General features: G+C 39.3%; 1 protein-coding gene across 1 annotated transcript; it reads left to right on the top strand.

Moving 5' to 3' along the window:
• The first annotated feature begins 2,102 nt into the window (after positions 1-2,102).
• Positions 2,103-17,667, top strand: blk (BLK proto-oncogene, Src family tyrosine kinase). The gene is made up of 14 exons (XM_036549368.1): positions 2,103-2,163; positions 6,604-6,690; positions 7,927-8,029; positions 8,287-8,323; positions 9,039-9,132; positions 9,526-9,624; positions 10,475-10,578; positions 11,079-11,228; positions 12,396-12,548; positions 13,294-13,473; positions 13,892-13,968; positions 15,198-15,348; positions 16,475-16,606; positions 17,102-17,667. The coding sequence occupies exons 3-14, from the start codon at positions 7,928-7,930 to the stop codon at positions 17,302-17,304; spliced, it is 1,482 nt and encodes a 493-aa protein (XP_036405261.1). The 5' UTR covers positions 2,103-2,163; positions 6,604-6,690; position 7,927; the 3' UTR covers positions 17,305-17,667.
• The last annotated feature ends 683 nt before the right edge of the window (positions 17,668-18,350 follow it).

Genomic DNA, 18,350 nt, shown 5'->3' with positions numbered 1-18,350 from the left:
AATTTCTTCCACAATTAACAAGTTTGCACTTAGTGACTTACCATTAAAAGAAAAATATTCATTGTTATACAATATGGTGTGTATTGACAAGAATTGCACAGCATTGAAGTGGATACAGCAGTGGTAGGCCTGAAACTAAATCCTCTACTGCCCTCTAGTGTTCTTGTTGCTAGTTGCCAGTTTTTTTTTTGTTTTGTTTTTGTTTTTTTGTTTTTTTACCTGAGGTTTTTGTTAATTATCACAACCTTGGAAAAAACTCACATGTACAGTATGCTATGAATAAAGAACGAATATGCTGCTTCTTTAAGCCTTCAAAAAATGGAATTCTGGAACAATCACACATCTTAAAAATGGCACAACTTTCTTCTCACTGGCACACAGCAGAACTGCCTACATTTGACCCAGTACTGTCTAGTCCAAAAATGGGAGTCCAAACCCCACATTTAAGACTACCTGCATTTATCTACCTGCATTGTTTTAGAGCAACCACAAGTTACAATGTTTTCATTTCCTTTTCTAGGTTTAATGTGCATCAAATATAATCTGTAATTGTAATGGAACATTTTGAGATGAAAAAGCATTGTGAGAAAAATTATCAAACCATTAATCAAACAAACATTCGTCAGATCAGATGACATCCTTCACCAAAGACACTGTCATGCATTCTGGAAACTAACACGCATCATGCATCAGTTAAAATACATGCACACACGTACATACACACACATTTGCACACCACAAAACAGATATGAAAGGTGATATCTATCTTCACATTGAGAAAATTGTGCATTAGTTCTACATTAATCAAAGCTTACCCCCCCTCCCCCAGCACTGCAGAGTTTGAACTGAGAATGGTCTTTTAGTGGATTTCTTCCAAATCGTAATATAATAGCATAATGGGTTTAGCCTAGATTGCATATGGGGTTTTGAAAGATCTGTGATAGACTTTGAAAACCGCCCTGGCCAGAACAGGAAGTGTCTCTGCGTGGGCCGGTAACATCCTGGCTCAGATGTTCAGTTAAGGTGAGAGAGGAACCCTGCTCTCTGACATCGTGCAATCTTATTACGGCCCCAACTGTGTGTCCCCTCTGCCTTGTCAATTGTCTCTGTGTTGGGAAGAGAACTGCAAAACCGTTTTCTCTTAATGAATGATAACCGTTCCCTTTTGCAACGGTGCTCATTTTTGACCGTGCCATGCCATGAGCCTTAAGCCACTGCACCGCAAACCCACCCTTCAGCAGATATACATAATGAGTCAAGCAGTTTCACAGAGCGCTCCCACTGTGCTGCACTGAAAATAGGTCCCAATGAAATGATGCACATTTTCAACCCCACCCTCGAAAATGGAGCATCTTATTTTGCTGGGTTTACCCTGCTCGCCGTGCCAGAAAAGTCCTGCTACCCACGTTAAACCTCCTTCTAAATCCCATAGGGCCAGGCTGTTTATTTTATATTATTTACACCTGCTATTCATGTTACATGCGTCAGAGGATACGCACGCTGTTAACGGCATCACAGGGGAAAGTGCTCTAACATTCATGCTATGTATTATCTATGTGATGCACTAGTGATACTACCCGATGTGGTGTACACAGCAAACATGTTCTACTTTAGTAGTATGCATCGTTACAGGCTTCCTGCTCCTTCTTTCACTCAGGGACACCTTCATACCGCTGCTGTGCAAGTCATACACAGAAGTTCCCCAAGAGAGAGTCCTGAATGATCTACTGAACCTCATTTAAGGGCCGTCATTCAGAAAATTCAAGAAGACTAAAACTTACACTTTGTATCAGTTGTTGGCAGGTGAGTCTATACTGTCTATACTGAGTCTATACTACACAGCTGTGTATTTCTGTTAGCTTTAAGGTGAGAGGAAGTGAGGAGATCGTCAGACTAAACAAAAACAAAAAAAAAAACACTGGTGCATTCATCTATTTATTACTCTAATGTGCTCTCCTTGGCACCAGTCTGACCAATGTGAGGAAAGTAAAGTAGAATCATGCATGCATGCGTGTGTGTGTGAGAGAGAGAGAGAGAGAGAGAGAGAGAGTGAGTGAGAGTATAGAACTACAAACCCAACGGAAGTTTTGTGAAAAGAAAATGTAGACTGTTTACACTGGACTACTTCTTATTCGCACGTCACAAGTCAAAGACAAGAATAAAGTAAGTCTAATATATTGCGTGGTTTTCCGTTTGTTAAGAACATGTAAAACACAGTGCAGGTTTTCATTGCTGTAGCACATTGCAGATTTTATTTGATTACAAGCAAACTACTACAATTAATGAAACCATAGCTATACATTACTGGTGCAAATAGCATGTGTCTTTTGGTTGCTGTCTAAGTAATTAATAAATATTAAACAATATTATATCAATAATTGATCCATTTTGAGAGATATTGACAGTGACTGCTTTTGGAATGCATTGATGTAGTTGAATGGAATGATAAGCAAAAAACTATTTACCAAGTATATACCACACTGTGTATTTGTAGCCTATTAGAAAACCTTAAACAACTGTATTCTCAGCTGGACCTTATAATTGGGAAGGCAATACGATTTTCAGAAGCAACACTTTGCTGCTCTTTGTAAAAGATGTGACAACACAAGGCTATCAGTTGCTAGACTTACAGTACTGTGAAGACTGAAACATTCTCTCAGTGGTTTCTTCACACTTGAAGTAGATTGTTCCTGAGAGTTCCTGATTTCATATCTTAAAATTTAAATTAAGCAAAACAAAATTACAGTAATTGCCGAAGTAGCAGATGAAAGTATTAGATGTCTGCCATTAAAATGCCTTTCCGCTCCCCAAAGCAGTTGATTTTTTAGGTGCATACATGACAATGTTTCAATCAATGGAGGATTTCTGTGGTGCTCACAATGGTTTATCTTGTATCAAACCACTGTCCTGCCTGCACCTCTAAAATAAAATGCTTTCTGACCAGCACTTTGGAAAATGATGTGTGTGTATGCTTCCTGTACACAGGAGGTAGTATTTTCAAATTCTGGATTTTAACTAGCATTTACTATATATTTACAAAGAGCAAACATAGCAAAAAGTGTTTGCTCTCTGCCAACCATATTGATTAAAACATAATCATGAAAATAACTGAATATGGTAGCCGCATGATCACTCCAGTTATGTTGCATTGCCAGACTTGCAGGGGGTAACTTCATCCAAACAAATTCAACAACCTTTTAATGGCCAACCTTTAGCCAGCTAGATGTGGCTAAAACTGTCCTCTGTGCAAAATAAGAATAAGAAAATAAGACCAAATTTAAGAAATAATTAAGTGAATTTGTCTGGTGTGATAAAATTCCACTGCGAATACTAGCCTTTACTGAGAAAGCAGTAATTAGGCTATCATAGTGATTATGCTTGTCTAAGCTTTGGTGGAAAATTCAGTGAGGCAGAGTCTCGGTGAGGTGAGGAGTCACAGATGTGGTACAGAGAGTCTCTGTAAGATGCCGAGTCATATTTTATGATGAGGACTTAAGAGACGTTTAATGAAGACTGCAGACCTTCTGCTTGAATGCTGTTCGAGTCATATGGTAATGCCCGCTTTGTCACATTTTTTGGGTCAGTTTTAGCAATATGACATCATGGTTTGTAGACTATGTTTATGGGGCTTTGAGCTTGTCATTTAGCATCATGGGAAACCGCCGTGGAAACTTTTTTGGTCTGAGCACTATTTACTTCAGACCCAAGACTCTGAATCAGCGAGAATGTTCAACACTCTCCTGGTTCAAAGAGATTTCACCGCTTCAAATGGAGAGAAATGTCAACCCCGTTGACTCTGAGTTTACCTTGTGCAGTCAGGCTGTATCAGTTCAGAGGCCCAGTCTCCTTGATGATCAGCCATATCAAATCAACAGCATCTCAATGTGAACAGACCTTTGGGGTCAAAGGTTGCTGGACACAACAAAAGAAATACCAGGCCTGACGTCTGTGTAATTGTCTTGTGTCTGGGAACATCAAGGGCAGCACAGACTGTGTATTTGTCGTGTGTGTTGGAACATCAGGTACCTCGTAACCTAGAGGTCTTCCATCATGGTCTGTATACTATGTGGGCCAACTAGTGACCATGCCTCATATTATGGGTCTTTAGTTATGTATGCCAAGTCTCACACAGAAAATCATCAAAAAATCAAAATCATTAAATTGCATCCATTGCTATTTAGACTTGTGCCAAGCACACTGTAAACAGCGATGATGTGCTCTCCACCCCTGAACCGGCAGAGATGAACAGCAGACAGTAACATCCAGTGATCAGTGGAAAAACACAGCATCCCAAGTGAAAATACTGAATGAAATACAATAGCGTTTAAAAAAGCGGTCCGAGTTATTTTTTTTGCAGTAAGCCCCTACCACACATTGAAAAAAGGCTGGACGTCAAAGGAAGAGCAGAAATTCATTACCTGCATGTGAGGGAATGTTAGACTCTAACCCTGCTGTGCCACCTTTTCAGTTTTTACCCGGTGTGGTCAGGCAGAATTATACTGCAGTCTGTGGTGTCTTGTGCTGCCCTACTTTTACTGGCTTTTATCTGGTTCACAGCATCGTGGAAGTCCTCTCCTATCCAAGGTAACAGCTTACTGCATTGTTAAATGCATTATTAGATACAACCTTGCCTCTTTTGCTAGCTGCCTGTGGGACACCTACAGAAAGCACAGGGGTGCAATATTAAAGCATTTTAGAAGGCAATTTATGCTGTGCAGTGTTGGGGACAGCATTGCTGTATGTGGATTTGAGCCATTACATGAAAGTCTCTGGTAGATTATGGGTATATATTTACTTATGGAGGAATAAACATTGCAGATGGTTGTTTTCAGAGTGTGTAACTGAGGGATATATGCCAGCAATATTTGGATGCTTACCCAGGGGAGCTGCCAGTGTTATTTGAAATAGAACTGCAGGTAGGCATTGTACATGTGTTAACCTAACACATTTGCAGAATCTGTATACAGTGCTAGGGAAATGGATAGCACTTATCAGTTGGTAGAAAGCATGCTCTACATTCCTTCCTGGCCAGGCTGTGGACTTCAGGCCACTGTTTAAATGTTTGAATCTCTGGGGACCTGGTGATGGAACTTTAGGTTCATGGCAGAACAGATATTTCAGTTTTACAGTACAGAGGATCTGTTATCTTGGCTACAGTTTAGAGTGTCCTTTGGTAATGTTACATACCAGTGGCTTCACACAGACCATGGAGCTGGTGATGGTGTTTATTGATCAACTGAGGTCACTTCCTGTCCTCCTCTTCAGAGTTCCTTTTGTGCTGGCTAATCTGTCACACTATGCTTGATTTGTGGAAATTTGAACTATTCTAAGATTTTGGTCATATTACAGTGAATGGAGTGCCATCTTCATTTGAACCTTATAATATGTGGGCAGTGAGACTTTTCCTCACTGCCCATACCTGAAATGATGTCCCATGAGCCTGAATTATCAGGTTGATGGCTTCATGAATGCCAAAAAGGGTGGCTCTATCATGTGACACTAATTTAAACCAGTAATACTATTTTGCTATGGTATGCGAAATCTTTTGATTGGTCTACATGAGTCAGCGATTGACGTTACAGTATGCCTCTGTAAAATCACTAGACTGAATGCTGCTGTAGATTACGATGCTGAATTAGATGCATATAATCACCTAATGAAAGGTGTCTACAATGTGTGGCAAGGCTGACAGTCATATCTCAGTCATATTCCCAAAGCTTAGGAAAACATCCATCGATTGAAATCGTTACTGCACAGGACCATGACGCCTTCCGCCTTGAATGCTACTTCCGTATGAGCAACATCTTGAGTTGCTAATAAAATGGCGTGTTCATACATTCCTCTCATCGTATATGTGTGTGGGTTGCCTGAAAGGAAAGTTGCAGTATTTATGTTGATATCTGAATGATCACTTCTGCTTCTGTATCTTTATATTCTGTATCATATTATACAGCACTGTTTCAGGCTCACTGAGTAGTATTAGAAATCTGTTTATTAAGATATATTTCTACATTTCAGCTCTATCTTCATAAAACATTTCTCACTGCAATAAAGGGATTCCTGCTTTAAAAGTGAAAGGTGAATTTCAAACCTTTTTTTTTTAGAAATACAGAAGACTGCTCCATTACCATGGGCTGGAATGGGTTCATAATTACAATGTAGAACACAATTATGTTCAGACTCTTAAATATTTATACTGGTAACAACTGCAAAATTAAATTAATTTGTTGAAGATTAGCAAATTGTAAAGATTTGCAATGCTCATCATGTACATATTAAACCTTTTGCATAACTTGAGGTTGAATACCATGGCCAATTACCTCTCAAACAGGGAGTCCTAGATTACCTGACTATTAATTCAAACTTGCAAAAATGATGCCACAGAAGTTAGGATACTTCAGCATTCAGAAGTAATGTTCAAATGCATTTCACATGCAATGTTAGCTATGATTTTCGAAGAAAGATCAGATCATAATGGATATCTTTTTTTTTTCCTGAGTCTATCTGAAGAATGTTTGCGTACATTTTCAAAGCCCAATAGCCTTTCATTGTTTTCTGGTAACCATGGTAAAATCTGAGGGTTTTTTTCTGTATTTTCTTCAGGGCAGGGAATGAATGATTTTAGTCAAACCTATGAGGAGAGCAGTGTAGAGTGACATAGCAGCACCTGTATAAAGAAAGAGAACTCAGGTAAGGATATACACAAACACACACACACATACAGACATGCATGCAAGCACACATACACACGCAAAGATCACTTATATCTTTGACACACATTATCATTTTTGACAATCGCAAGCAAGTACGCTGCAAAGATACCTGACACGCCATACACGGGCTACTGCGGAATCGCTAAAGTTGAGGCTACAAAACTGCATAAGTTTGAAACCCAGGGATCCTAGTCTGTGTCCTAGCCCCAGGATAAGACCATGATTTTTACTTCGCGGATGGCCGAGCTTGCTATTTTCTTCTGCTGTGTCATGGTAGATTAGTCTGTGTGGATGGACTTCTCACCTCAATCACTTCCTCATCCTCCACTTATGCTTTTGCCTTAGTGCTTACGTCTTTATTATCGCGGTGTCCTTCTTCCTCCACAGTTCCCATTGCTTTTCATATGAAGCAATTGTTGACACCCTGAGCTTGTTTTGTTTGGGAGGGGGGATCAGGTTTTTCTTTAAATCATTGGGAAGGCACATGCCATTCACTGTGCCTGCTAGGTCTGGAAGCGTGCACACTATAAAATCAGTAAATCTCTGTAATATTGGGAAAATGAAGAGAAGTCAGCTATGTGACTAGCCAGCTGGATTGATGAAACCCAAGCAGTCACTGCAAAAAATCTCTAGCAGTAAATAGACTCACAGCTCATGCAGACATATGCAGGGTCAAGGGAAATTATTGCTGATAAGTACTTGACACACTACATACATATGTTGACACTGCCATAGATTAGTCACAGATTAGAGAGTTATCTTTCCATTACTGATTCACACATTCAGCTACTTCAAATATGTTGTCAAATACATCTGTCTATATACATTTACATATACTGTAAATGACATTTGGTTTCACACACTGCACAGCTCACCGTCGACAAAAGTTTTTGTCTTGATTTGAATGATTTGCTGGTGAAATTTTGATCAAATCCATATTACTGTTGGGCTCAGTTCTCAATAAACACAGTGTACTTAATTGTAAATGACATTTCAGCCAGTGAAAAACATCTTATGTTTGTTATTGGCATACATTTTAGTGAATATCTACATTGTAATGTTGTATAAGACAGTAGAAAAGTAACACTTGCAGGTTAATTCAAAGGTCAAAATATTCACAGCAATGTGGCAGGATGCTTTTGAAATGGTTGTTCAGAAGGTGTGATTTTGTGTCTATTGCTTGTTCTCCTCATGTTCCCTTGTTGGAACCCAGAATGGGTTGTGCCTGCAGTGGTCAGAAACATAGCAGAGATTCGGGTCTCCCCTTAGGTGGTGACAACTTCAAGCTGAATAGCATCCCTCGAGGATCACTTCCCGTAAGTTTTGCTTGCATCAGACAAGTTCTGAAGTCCTTCAGGAAGTACGTTCATCCTCAGATCAGGAAATATCAAGATAAACCAGTAAAGACTGTTTAAGGGCTGTTGGCTTGCTTAGTGGGAGTAAATGAGAGTGTCATTATATTGGGGTGTAGCTTTGTCAGTGTACCTGTAGTTCAAGAAGTCATTTTTTTTCTTTGATTAGTAATGCGGGTTAAAACAAATAACATCTATTGCATCTCTCTCACTTTCCACAGATACCCACTGAGTCAAGAATAGATGCTCCACAACTTGGTAATGCTCGTGAAAAACCACTTCCTTTAAAAATTTGTATAAGCAGTAAAAAAAAGAAACAAGAAGTAGGAATTGGAAAGTCACACATCAAGTATTTGCATCATATTATCTACGTTCATGTTGTCATTGGCTGTCTCTGGGAATTGGATCCTTTTTTTTTTCTTTTCTGAATGTCATTAGAACATTATGCATAGCTGTAACTGGACTCAGCTCAGTTGTGATTGAGATAGCAACTCCAGTGTCACACCAAGACAAAGCTGAACACAATAAATTATTCAATATATTACTGACTTCAGATCACTTACATTTCCTGGGTGCTTGTTTCATATGTCAGTATTAACCAGTCTCTCACTGGACCTTTTTGACCAATCATATAATTCATAAATGCCTGTGAATGATATTTTTACAGCTTTGCCAACACATATGCTTTAAGATATTGATGGAAGATATTGATGTATTTCCTTAACTTTGTTACTTTCCTTAACACTTAAGTGGCAATGATATTAATTACAAAACTATAATAATAAATAACAATGTTCCAAAATGTCTTACTCACTTACCTAATCAACTGGAATGAAATTCTCATTGTTACATAAAATAGATGTACATTGTAAATTTATCATTTTTATTTTTGAATTTCTTCGTGCACAACATGTAATGTATGTGCAACAAAGGAAAAAATGGTGCATGTTTTCATCATTTTGGTTGGTTTCAGATAAAGACGTTGTCATAGCTCAGCATGACTTCCTACCAGTGAATAATGACGACCTGGGATTTAAAAAGGGAGACAAGCTGAAGGTCTTAGAAGAGTAAGTGTAACTTTAGTACAAAGACACACAAAGTGGTACTGCACCTTATGGCATTCTGTGTAGTTGTGTGCTGTGTCCTACATTTTGTGGGTGCAGTGTGTTTAGACTATTTGATATATTACTCAGTATTAGTCAGTAGCCTTTATTTCACTTGAAGGTGTACTGTACAAAGCTGTATAGGCAACATGATTTACTTATGAAGCCAACAGAGACATCACTCAGCTGTACGCTATACTGTATTCATAAGCGTAGACATAGAATAGTGGACACTTTATACTCAAACACATAACGCTAAGACATACAAGAGTTAAAGGCTGTGGTTCTAAGATATGGTGAGCATTATTTATTGTGGAAGACACAGAGCGAGTTGCGAATAAACATTTTTCTTTTTAGGGATGGAGACTGGTGGTACGCCAAGTCATTGGACACAGGGGAGGAGGGATACATTCCTTCCACATATGTGGCCAGAGTGGACACAATGGATGCACAGAAGTAAGGAGCCTACAACAAAGTAATCCATAGTGTCATATGCGTGGGACCCTCTGTATTTAACCATACCCCTGGTTTTGTGCTTAATCATATGTCAATCAATGTTATGCTTTAATCTGGATAGCAATGCACAGGAAAATCATATCGTTCACAAATAATGTATTTTGTTCCAGAAGGCATGGGAGTAGCATTTATTCACACCCCTGTAGTTAGTAAAGTTTGTAAATTCTCCTCTACTGTGATATGGATTGCATCGACAAGACACTTGTTGCTGTGTTTTACGAGGTTCTGAGAAGGAATTGTTGGCCATCCCTTCAGGCAGCATATCTCTAAGTCCCTAAGATCATTTGGTACTGGTTTGTGAATTCCTTTCTTGAGCCCGAATCACAAATCTGAAGGCCTGGAGGTTAAGATGACTAGCCTAGAGCATTTATTTTTGGCAAAAATGTATTTTTTTTGCAACATGCCTCATCTTTTTACACCAAAATAAGTAATTGCTCTGTGCAATACTATACGATTAAAGTATATATATGTATTTTTTTCTACTGTATATGTTCAGGGGTATGAATAAATATGGAGGGTGCTGTACATATTGAGACAGATTATCAAAGTGAAGCATGTAGAAATTGGCTTTTGTACTTCATTCTTTTGGTTGCCTATAGTTTTCTATGCAATCCTCTATGAAATGTGAGTGGTGTGACCATCGTTTCATGTCTTTATTATGCAGCCTAATTGACCTTAATTCTCCGTATTCACAGCACTGTGCCCCGTCATCGTCACTGTGCTCGCTCTCTGTTATCTTTACTGCACTGTGGTTCTCATCTTAACTCCACTATGATCATCATTAATGCAGGTGGCTCTTCAAGAACATAAGCCGCAGAGACACAGAGCGCCTGCTGCTAGCTCCGGGCAACAAAGGCGGATCATTTCTCATCCGAGAGAGCGAGACCACGAGAGGTCTGTACTGTAAAGCGGCGTATGCACACAGCTACCGTTAAAATAATTTCAATTGTGATTTAAAACCCTCAGGGTACAATGTGTAGGACTACATTATCAAATTCATTGTCATTTTAAATTAAACCTTTCTCAAAAACAACATTCATTTCATAATTTGTCTTTTCACTTGATCTAATGGCCCTCAGTAAATGAAAGCAAAGGTCATATGCTAATCACCAATAAATAAGCCTAGCATTAGCAATTGTGTACTGTGTATCCAAGCCTGAGGCATGACATGTAACTAGAATACAAGAATTTTCACAAAGCTGAGAGTAGCCTTACCGACAGAATGGGGCACACAACTGTAGATTACAAAAGGACCATCACTAACACGACACTAACTGTTAGACCGTTAGACCGAGGAGGTGCTGCAGGCATTGTAGACTTAGTTTTTCAAGGAAGGCGCACTTATATCAGTCTTTGAAAACACCTGCCCTAACAGAATCATGACTTTGTTCCAGGAGCGTTCTCATTGTCCATCAGGGACTCTGTGCCAGAACAAGAAGATGTTGTCAAACACTACAAAATCCGAGCCCTGGACAGTGGCGGCTACTACATCTCGCCATCTACAACCTTCCCTTCGCTGCTAGAGCTAGTGAAGTATTACTCCAGTAAGTGTTTTTTTTTCTTGAAGGGGGCATGGGTTTTTCTGATGAACGCATTTCATTTGGTTCTGAGTCAAGTTTTGCAAAGTTACACTTTAAGAGGGCAACTTTGATGCTCACCACAACCTAAACAATACAACACACCAGCCAGTCCCCTATTTCAGCATTCTTGATTTCCTGTGTACGCGTGCTGTATGTGCAAATGTTTCCATCACGCTCGCAGTGAGACACCAGATTACAGATCAGGGTACTCACATTCGCGATTTTCAAAGGAATGTTTTACAATAACTGCATTTTAGCTGTGGCTGTTCTGCTTTTTCAAACAAAGACACAGCATATTGTGTCTTTGTTGTGTCAGGTTATTTCTTTTTTTTTTTTTTGCAAAAAGCAAATACTCGCTTACTTTTTTACACTGCTACTGCACTATGGGGCAAACAGTTATGGGGTTTTCTTTGTCAATCAGGCAATATAAATAATCTGCCGATTTACAGAGGATATCTACTTTGAACAGTTGAACAAAGTGCTTTTCAATGCTGGAAGTGTTTTTCTGGAGTTTGCTTTGATGTTTGTAAAACCTCCAAGATACTTGTCCACTGTAAGTACAGATCAGGCATGGCAGCTCTGGTCTGCAGGTGTTAACTTTCAATAAGCACCTGATATACACCTGGAACAGCAGGTTACGAGACCTTCTGTCTAAATAACCACAATCAAACAACTAAGGGTCAGTGTAAATCAAAGAATGGTCTCCTTTCTGGCCCTCTGCCGCCCCTGGAACATTATGATTTTTTTCGGTGTGTTTTTTACATGGAAATGACTCAACAACTTTACAATGTGATTTTATTTAATTAATCTGCTGATTAAATAACATGGAAATAATGACATAATTTAACAAAATGATCTCTGTTGTAATTCCCTACGTCTGGACAGAAAAACCAATATTCTGATGACTGAAATAAGAGGATTTCCATAAACACAAATTACAAATGATTTCAGCAGTAGTAAGCCATGGCACCCACACCATTTTCTTATGTTATCACCAGAAAGCCAGCAGCAGCATCATTTAGATGTTATAATACTGATTCTTAAAATATCTGCAATATCAATTGATCACACTCTTTTGCAATTGTCATTTTGGTTCGGTCGTGTTCAACTCTTTCGACACTTCCTGCACAGAGACAGCGGACGGGTTGTGCCAACGGCTGACAACCCCCTGCAAGTCCATAACCCCCGACCGGCCGTGGGCGCAGGACGAGTGGGAGATTCCGCGGGAGACGCTGAAGATGGTGAAGAAGCTGGGTGCCGGGCAGTTTGGAGAAGTGTGGATGGGTGAGAGAAAGAGAACACTGATGCTAACGCTAACGCTAACATCAGCATCCTCATCTGCCCACGCCGACACACACCTGGGCTCAGTACCAAACCACTTTGTGTGCTGATGACCAAAAACCAGAGACAGATTTATAAAAGGGCACCTCAGATTGCTCTGTGAAAAACAAAAACCCAGGAAGTATCATGGGCTTGGTGTACTAACCATTTATCAAGGGATAATCTGCTTGCTGTGTGTTTGGTGGAGCATGTCCGACCACATGCTTTTCACGGGTTTCAGACTTTCCAACACTATTTTAGAATACGTCTGTGGGGCTACTGATTGATTCCTACTCTTCCTGATAAGGTAAAAATCAACAGAAATTTGCATCAAGCTGAGTAACTGCACAGATGAGAGAAAGGCTCATGGCAACAGCAGGGGTGGTGTATAAAACACAATCGACTATAGCCAAATGTACTGCATGTATTTTTAAAGCCCAGTGAAAACAGCCTCTTTGTGTGGAAGGAATAAACAGAAATTCAAGGCATACACCAGATGAATGGGCCCTGATGGCTTGATTGCCAAAGACATTCACTGAGCTCTGCCTCAGAATCAGAATCACACTGTATTGGCCAAGCATGCTTCTACACACGGAAGGAATTTGACTCTGGTCCCAGTGTCTCTTGCAGTCAAAGTGACAACAACAAATAGCAGTCGTCAGGCTGCCGCTGGTTAACTTTGACGGAAATGTGTGCGTTTTTGGCAAAGGGTACTACAAGAACAACCAAAAAGTGGCCATCAAGACACTGAAGGAGGGGAGCATGGAGCCTGAGGCCTTCCTGCAGGAGGCCAACCTAATGAAACGGCTGCAGCATAGCCGGCTGGTGCGTCTGTACGCCGTCGTCACCAAGGAGCCCATCCTCATCGTCACCGAGTTCATGGCCAACGGTGAGAGCGCTCCTCCGGCCAAGCTAAACGAAGACGAGTCGTAACTGTGAGACATTTTAGACACTTTAGAGGAAAACAAGGCTTAAATTAGGCTAGTGGTGGTTCTTCAGGGGACGGCCATAAGTGATGTTTGTTTATTGCTGTTGTCGTTGTTTGCTCTAAATGACGCTGTGTGAGGACATTTGCAAAAAAAAAAAAAAGAACAACTGATACATTCACAGCTTGGCAGTTGTGCTTCATCTGAAATGCAGATACTCATGCAGAAACTATAAGGTATCAAGGTGGTCGCACATCAAGGAAGTAGGCCTTGGACTTTCAGTTTACATTTGATATAAACTAAATGCTACAGCCATATCAGTGATGCGTGATGCTTTAAACCTCTGCTCCTTTGTGTGGGTGTTCTTCTTTTCATCTCCAGGAAGTCTGTTGGACTTCCTGAAAACAGAAGATGGAAAAGCATTGAAGGCTCCTAAACTGATAGACATGTCGGCACAGGTCAGCGAAATGTTTTCCCTCTAGACTTCTGCAAACTTGACCTTTTTCAAACCCTGATCAAAACAATTCAAAAGAAAGTGCTATTCTAAGACCAACTGATTGTGATGATATGTTTGATCATTTTCATTTCAAGCTCAATTTTAGCTGTATCTCCCATTATATGTGTTTCATCTGTTGCGCAGAGCGTTTATACATATGACATTATTACATAACACATGGCGGTTATGCTCTCTGCCTCTATTACATTGCACACTGAGTATATATATGCTGTCACTATTCCATCACACATAGCATTTGCACACAACTGCTGTAACATTACATACAGTGTGTAAATTTATTTCTTTTCACCGTTACATTACGCAGCTTATTTACACTATTTGCCACAGTACATATCAATTTACACATAGCATTTATACTTCCAGCTCAATACTTTGGAATGTAAATTGACATAGTTGCATAATAGCCTTTGCGATCTTTATTTTGGTGAGAGTGTTCTCCTCATTGTGATCTCATTGTGTGCATTTTTTCCTCATTGTGTGCATTGCAGCTAAAGTGCATAGTGCTGAGCTAAAAAATTTCTCTGTAGGTCCAGTACAGCAGAAGGACGCCACTAAGATTATCTGCCCTAAGTGGCTTCTTTTCACGATTCTAAATTTAGAAAGTGTGAGCGCTGCGATACAGTCTGTGGTTGGATTCTGGCCTTCAGGTCTTTAGACCTCACTCCCTGTCACTTATTAACATCCGGACAGGAAGTGATGCGCTTTTTCCACTTGCCCTGCCCCCGAGACAACGTACATTCTACTTCCTGAGAAAGTGCACATCCTGTATAAACCACTTCACAGATCTTGCGACATCACAGTCCCCTCCCAAATGCCCCCAGCGGGCTATACGGATGGTCTTTGTGACAGAGAACTGTGTTTTTCATGCAAGAACCTGCTTAAAAATACATGTAGAAAAGAATATAGTATAGACTACAACTTGAGTAACTTTTCACGAGTTTGTCTAGCGTTTACAGAGTCTCTGTCTACTTTAATTCCACAAACACTTCTAAAAAACACATTTCACGGTACCAATTTCTGGTAAATAATTATCATTCAATGATTCAAAATAACCTCTCAGCAGAAAAAGGTAATGAATGCACATTTTTAGTTATAAGCTCCACCCTCTGGGCTCAGTGTTGCATTTATAGCATGGCTTAAAGATACTTTTTCTTTCTCTTTGTGCTTCAGATTGCTGAGGGCATGGCCTACATTGAGAAAAAGAACTACATTCACAGGGACCTGCGAGCAGCCAATATTCTGGTGTCTGAAACGCTGCACTGCAAAATTGCAGACTTTGGTCTTGCCAGGCTCATTGAGTCTGAATACACAGCCCAGGAAGGTATAACATTTTGAATACATAAATGAATGAAAACATAAATGAATACATAAATGCAGGTACTGAAATGAATGCAGGGAAATGTTCAGTTTGTGTTTGGAACACAGGTGAAAGCAGTTTTTACACTATACCAGCTTTATATTTTTATTGTATGTTATGTTATAGTTTTAATTTTTTTTTCAGTCTGCTGCTGCCTATTTTTTCCTGATGCTTTTGTAGTCCACACACTAAAGAACCATCTTTCAGCTTTGTATTTCACTCAGATGTACTTTCGAGCACTCTGACAATAGACTGAAAGGCAGTGGGGGGAGGCTTATAGAGCACTCAAGCTGAAATCTGCTTATCAGTCACAACACATGTTGTTCAGACATGCAAATATGTTGACGAAAACTAGAATTTGTAACTTTTCACTATCACTAGATGTTTTTATGTACTTATTTTCTTTGTACATCTAACAGCCATGCTTAAGATGTATGGCCCATAGACCATAAGTTTGTGCTCCATAGAGGAATTCATATTGTTACAATGAAGTTTGAAAAACTGGGGATTTGAACAAAGTTTTAACTGAATTCATCTTGAAAATCACTTCCATTTCAAGTTATATATATCATAATTTAACCTATGCTCAACAATATGGTGTCACTAAGGACAAAGTTTCTGATGTACTTTCTGTGCGTTTTGGAAATGATAAAATTGCATCTCAAAGAGCGTTGTTTCCCATATTTTGTATACACCAAGCACACAGTCTATTTGACCACTTTTCACATCTGTTAATTGACAGAGCTTTTAAATAACAGTTTTTTAAGTTAACTATACACTACATTTTTGAGAGAATGTAGCCATGGAGGCTGGCTGATACTTCAAAATAAATTATAGTGGGTTTAGTCATCTAGCAAAGCAATTAGAAAGCATCACAGTAGCTTGGGGTTGGTATTCCTAGCTAAAATTGTCTCTTTAGTTGATAGCTAGGCCAAAATTATAGCATAAGATTTTTAATATCATACAATATTATGCAATTTGTTTGTGGGAGTCACTCTGGGTGAGAGCATCTGCTGGATGTTGAATATATTGTAAATATACATGTGAATATCCTCACACGTGTTTCTGTTTTTATATTTTCAAACCTCAGGTGCTAAGTTTCCCATCAAATGGACTGCACCTGAAGCAATAAACTTTGGCACTTTCAGCATTAAGTCAGACGTGTGGTCGTTTGGCATCCTTCTCACGGAAATAATTACACATGGGCGGACACCGTATCCAGGTAATGAAGTGCAGTCATTCTGTGTCAGATTCTCCAAAGGCTTTTAGCGTGGTGTGATATAGCACTATTTAAGCATTAACGTACCGGATGCTAAAAAGAAAGCCAGCTGACCAAGTGTTTTCAGAGATTTCTCTGTATTGGAGATATTCCTCCATTGTCAGGCATCAGTTTCTTCTTTGAAAACCTTAAAATTAGACCTACACTGTCAACAGTCATGTGAAAAGATAACGTTAAATGTTTCATGCATAAACCATTCTACAAGGTGTCATGTGATATGAATATTTTTATGCATGCATTATCTGAATTAGCTCTTCCGTAATATTGTTTGACTTGTGCATGTAACAGTTCTCAAACATAAGGTTAACATTAAGGATTGAACAAATTTTAATGAAAAAAATCAAGGTCTATTATGACGTGTTTATTGCCTGTATGAGTGCTTCACTGTTCTTGTTTTAACACCAGTGCTTCTGTTTGCTTTTTATTTATTTTTTTTAGGCATGTCCAACCCAGAGGTCATACGACTCCTGGATAGGAACTACAGGATGCCACGCCCTGACCATTGCCCTGTAGAACTGTATGATCTCATGATGAAATGCTGGCAGGAGAAGCCAGAGGAGAGGCCTACGTTTGACTTTCTGCAGGACACCCTGAATGACTTCTTCATTGCCACCGAGGGACAATATGAGATGCAGCCCTGAGTTTTCATGCCTGACAGAAGGGGATGGCGCCGGGGGCCAGATGAGATACATGGTGTTATCTCACAGATAAAGAGGGATTCCGCATAACGCTGGGCTGTGCCCTCGCCCTGAGGATTTTCTCCTTCCATGAATAACAGATGAGCTGATGCAGGCATCTCCAGGCAGAACATTCACAAGGATTGTAAAGTGTAACGAAGAGACTTTTTTTTGTTATGGAGCTCCAAAAATGAGAATTCATTTGATCTGGAGTATGAAACTCCAAAAATGACAATTTATTTGATCTGGAGTATGAAACTCCAAAAATGACAATTTATTTGATTTGGGGTGTGAGACTCCAAAATATGACAATTTACTTGATTTAGATCATAGCCACTATCTGTGCTGACATACCTGTGTTTTTTTTTTTTTTTACTTTCTTATATTTAGTGACATTTTATGTAATATCGTTTTGGACAGAATAACCTTCTGCTGTTATTTTTGTCTGTCCTAGGTTGAATTCATTTGAGGAATATCATAAAATTTAATTTTTAAAATTATTATTTATATTTAACAGTATATTTCAGGTGATCTAGAATGAGGTGAGTTGCTGAGGTACTATTCACTGACAAAAATGACCAAAAATCCTCAAGGCCTTTGTTAAGCGAGAGACCTGAGTGCGTCTCAGTGAGATTGACGATGGCATAGCCACCTGTTCCATCATTTTGCAGACAGCACAACAGTAATGGCAGATGCACATTGGTATTGACACATCTGACAGACATTGAAATGTACTTAAATGACCTTGTTAATGCTAAATGAAGGTACCATTTCTGTTTTAAGAGTTTCCTCACATTTGGTGACATCTGTATAGTTGTCTTGAAAAATAATTTAATACAATGGTTTTCACTTTGGGTTTTTATTGGTATGGTTTGTAATTTTTCACTGTTAACTGAAATTCAGTGACCACACTGGCATTTCATAACCATAAATATACAATATTTAAAAGGAGGCATCTGCTTTATTATATACTTATGAATATATGGAAGCTCCTGCACATATGGTATAGT

Source organism: Megalops cyprinoides, chromosome 17, assembly GCF_013368585.1.
Source record: "Megalops cyprinoides isolate fMegCyp1 chromosome 17, fMegCyp1.pri, whole genome shotgun sequence".
In the NCBI taxonomy this organism is placed as follows: Eukaryota; Metazoa; Chordata; class Actinopteri; order Elopiformes; family Megalopidae; genus Megalops; species Megalops cyprinoides.
The sequence above is the reverse complement of the archived record's forward strand: the minus strand, read 5'-3'. Positions and strand labels throughout refer to the sequence as shown.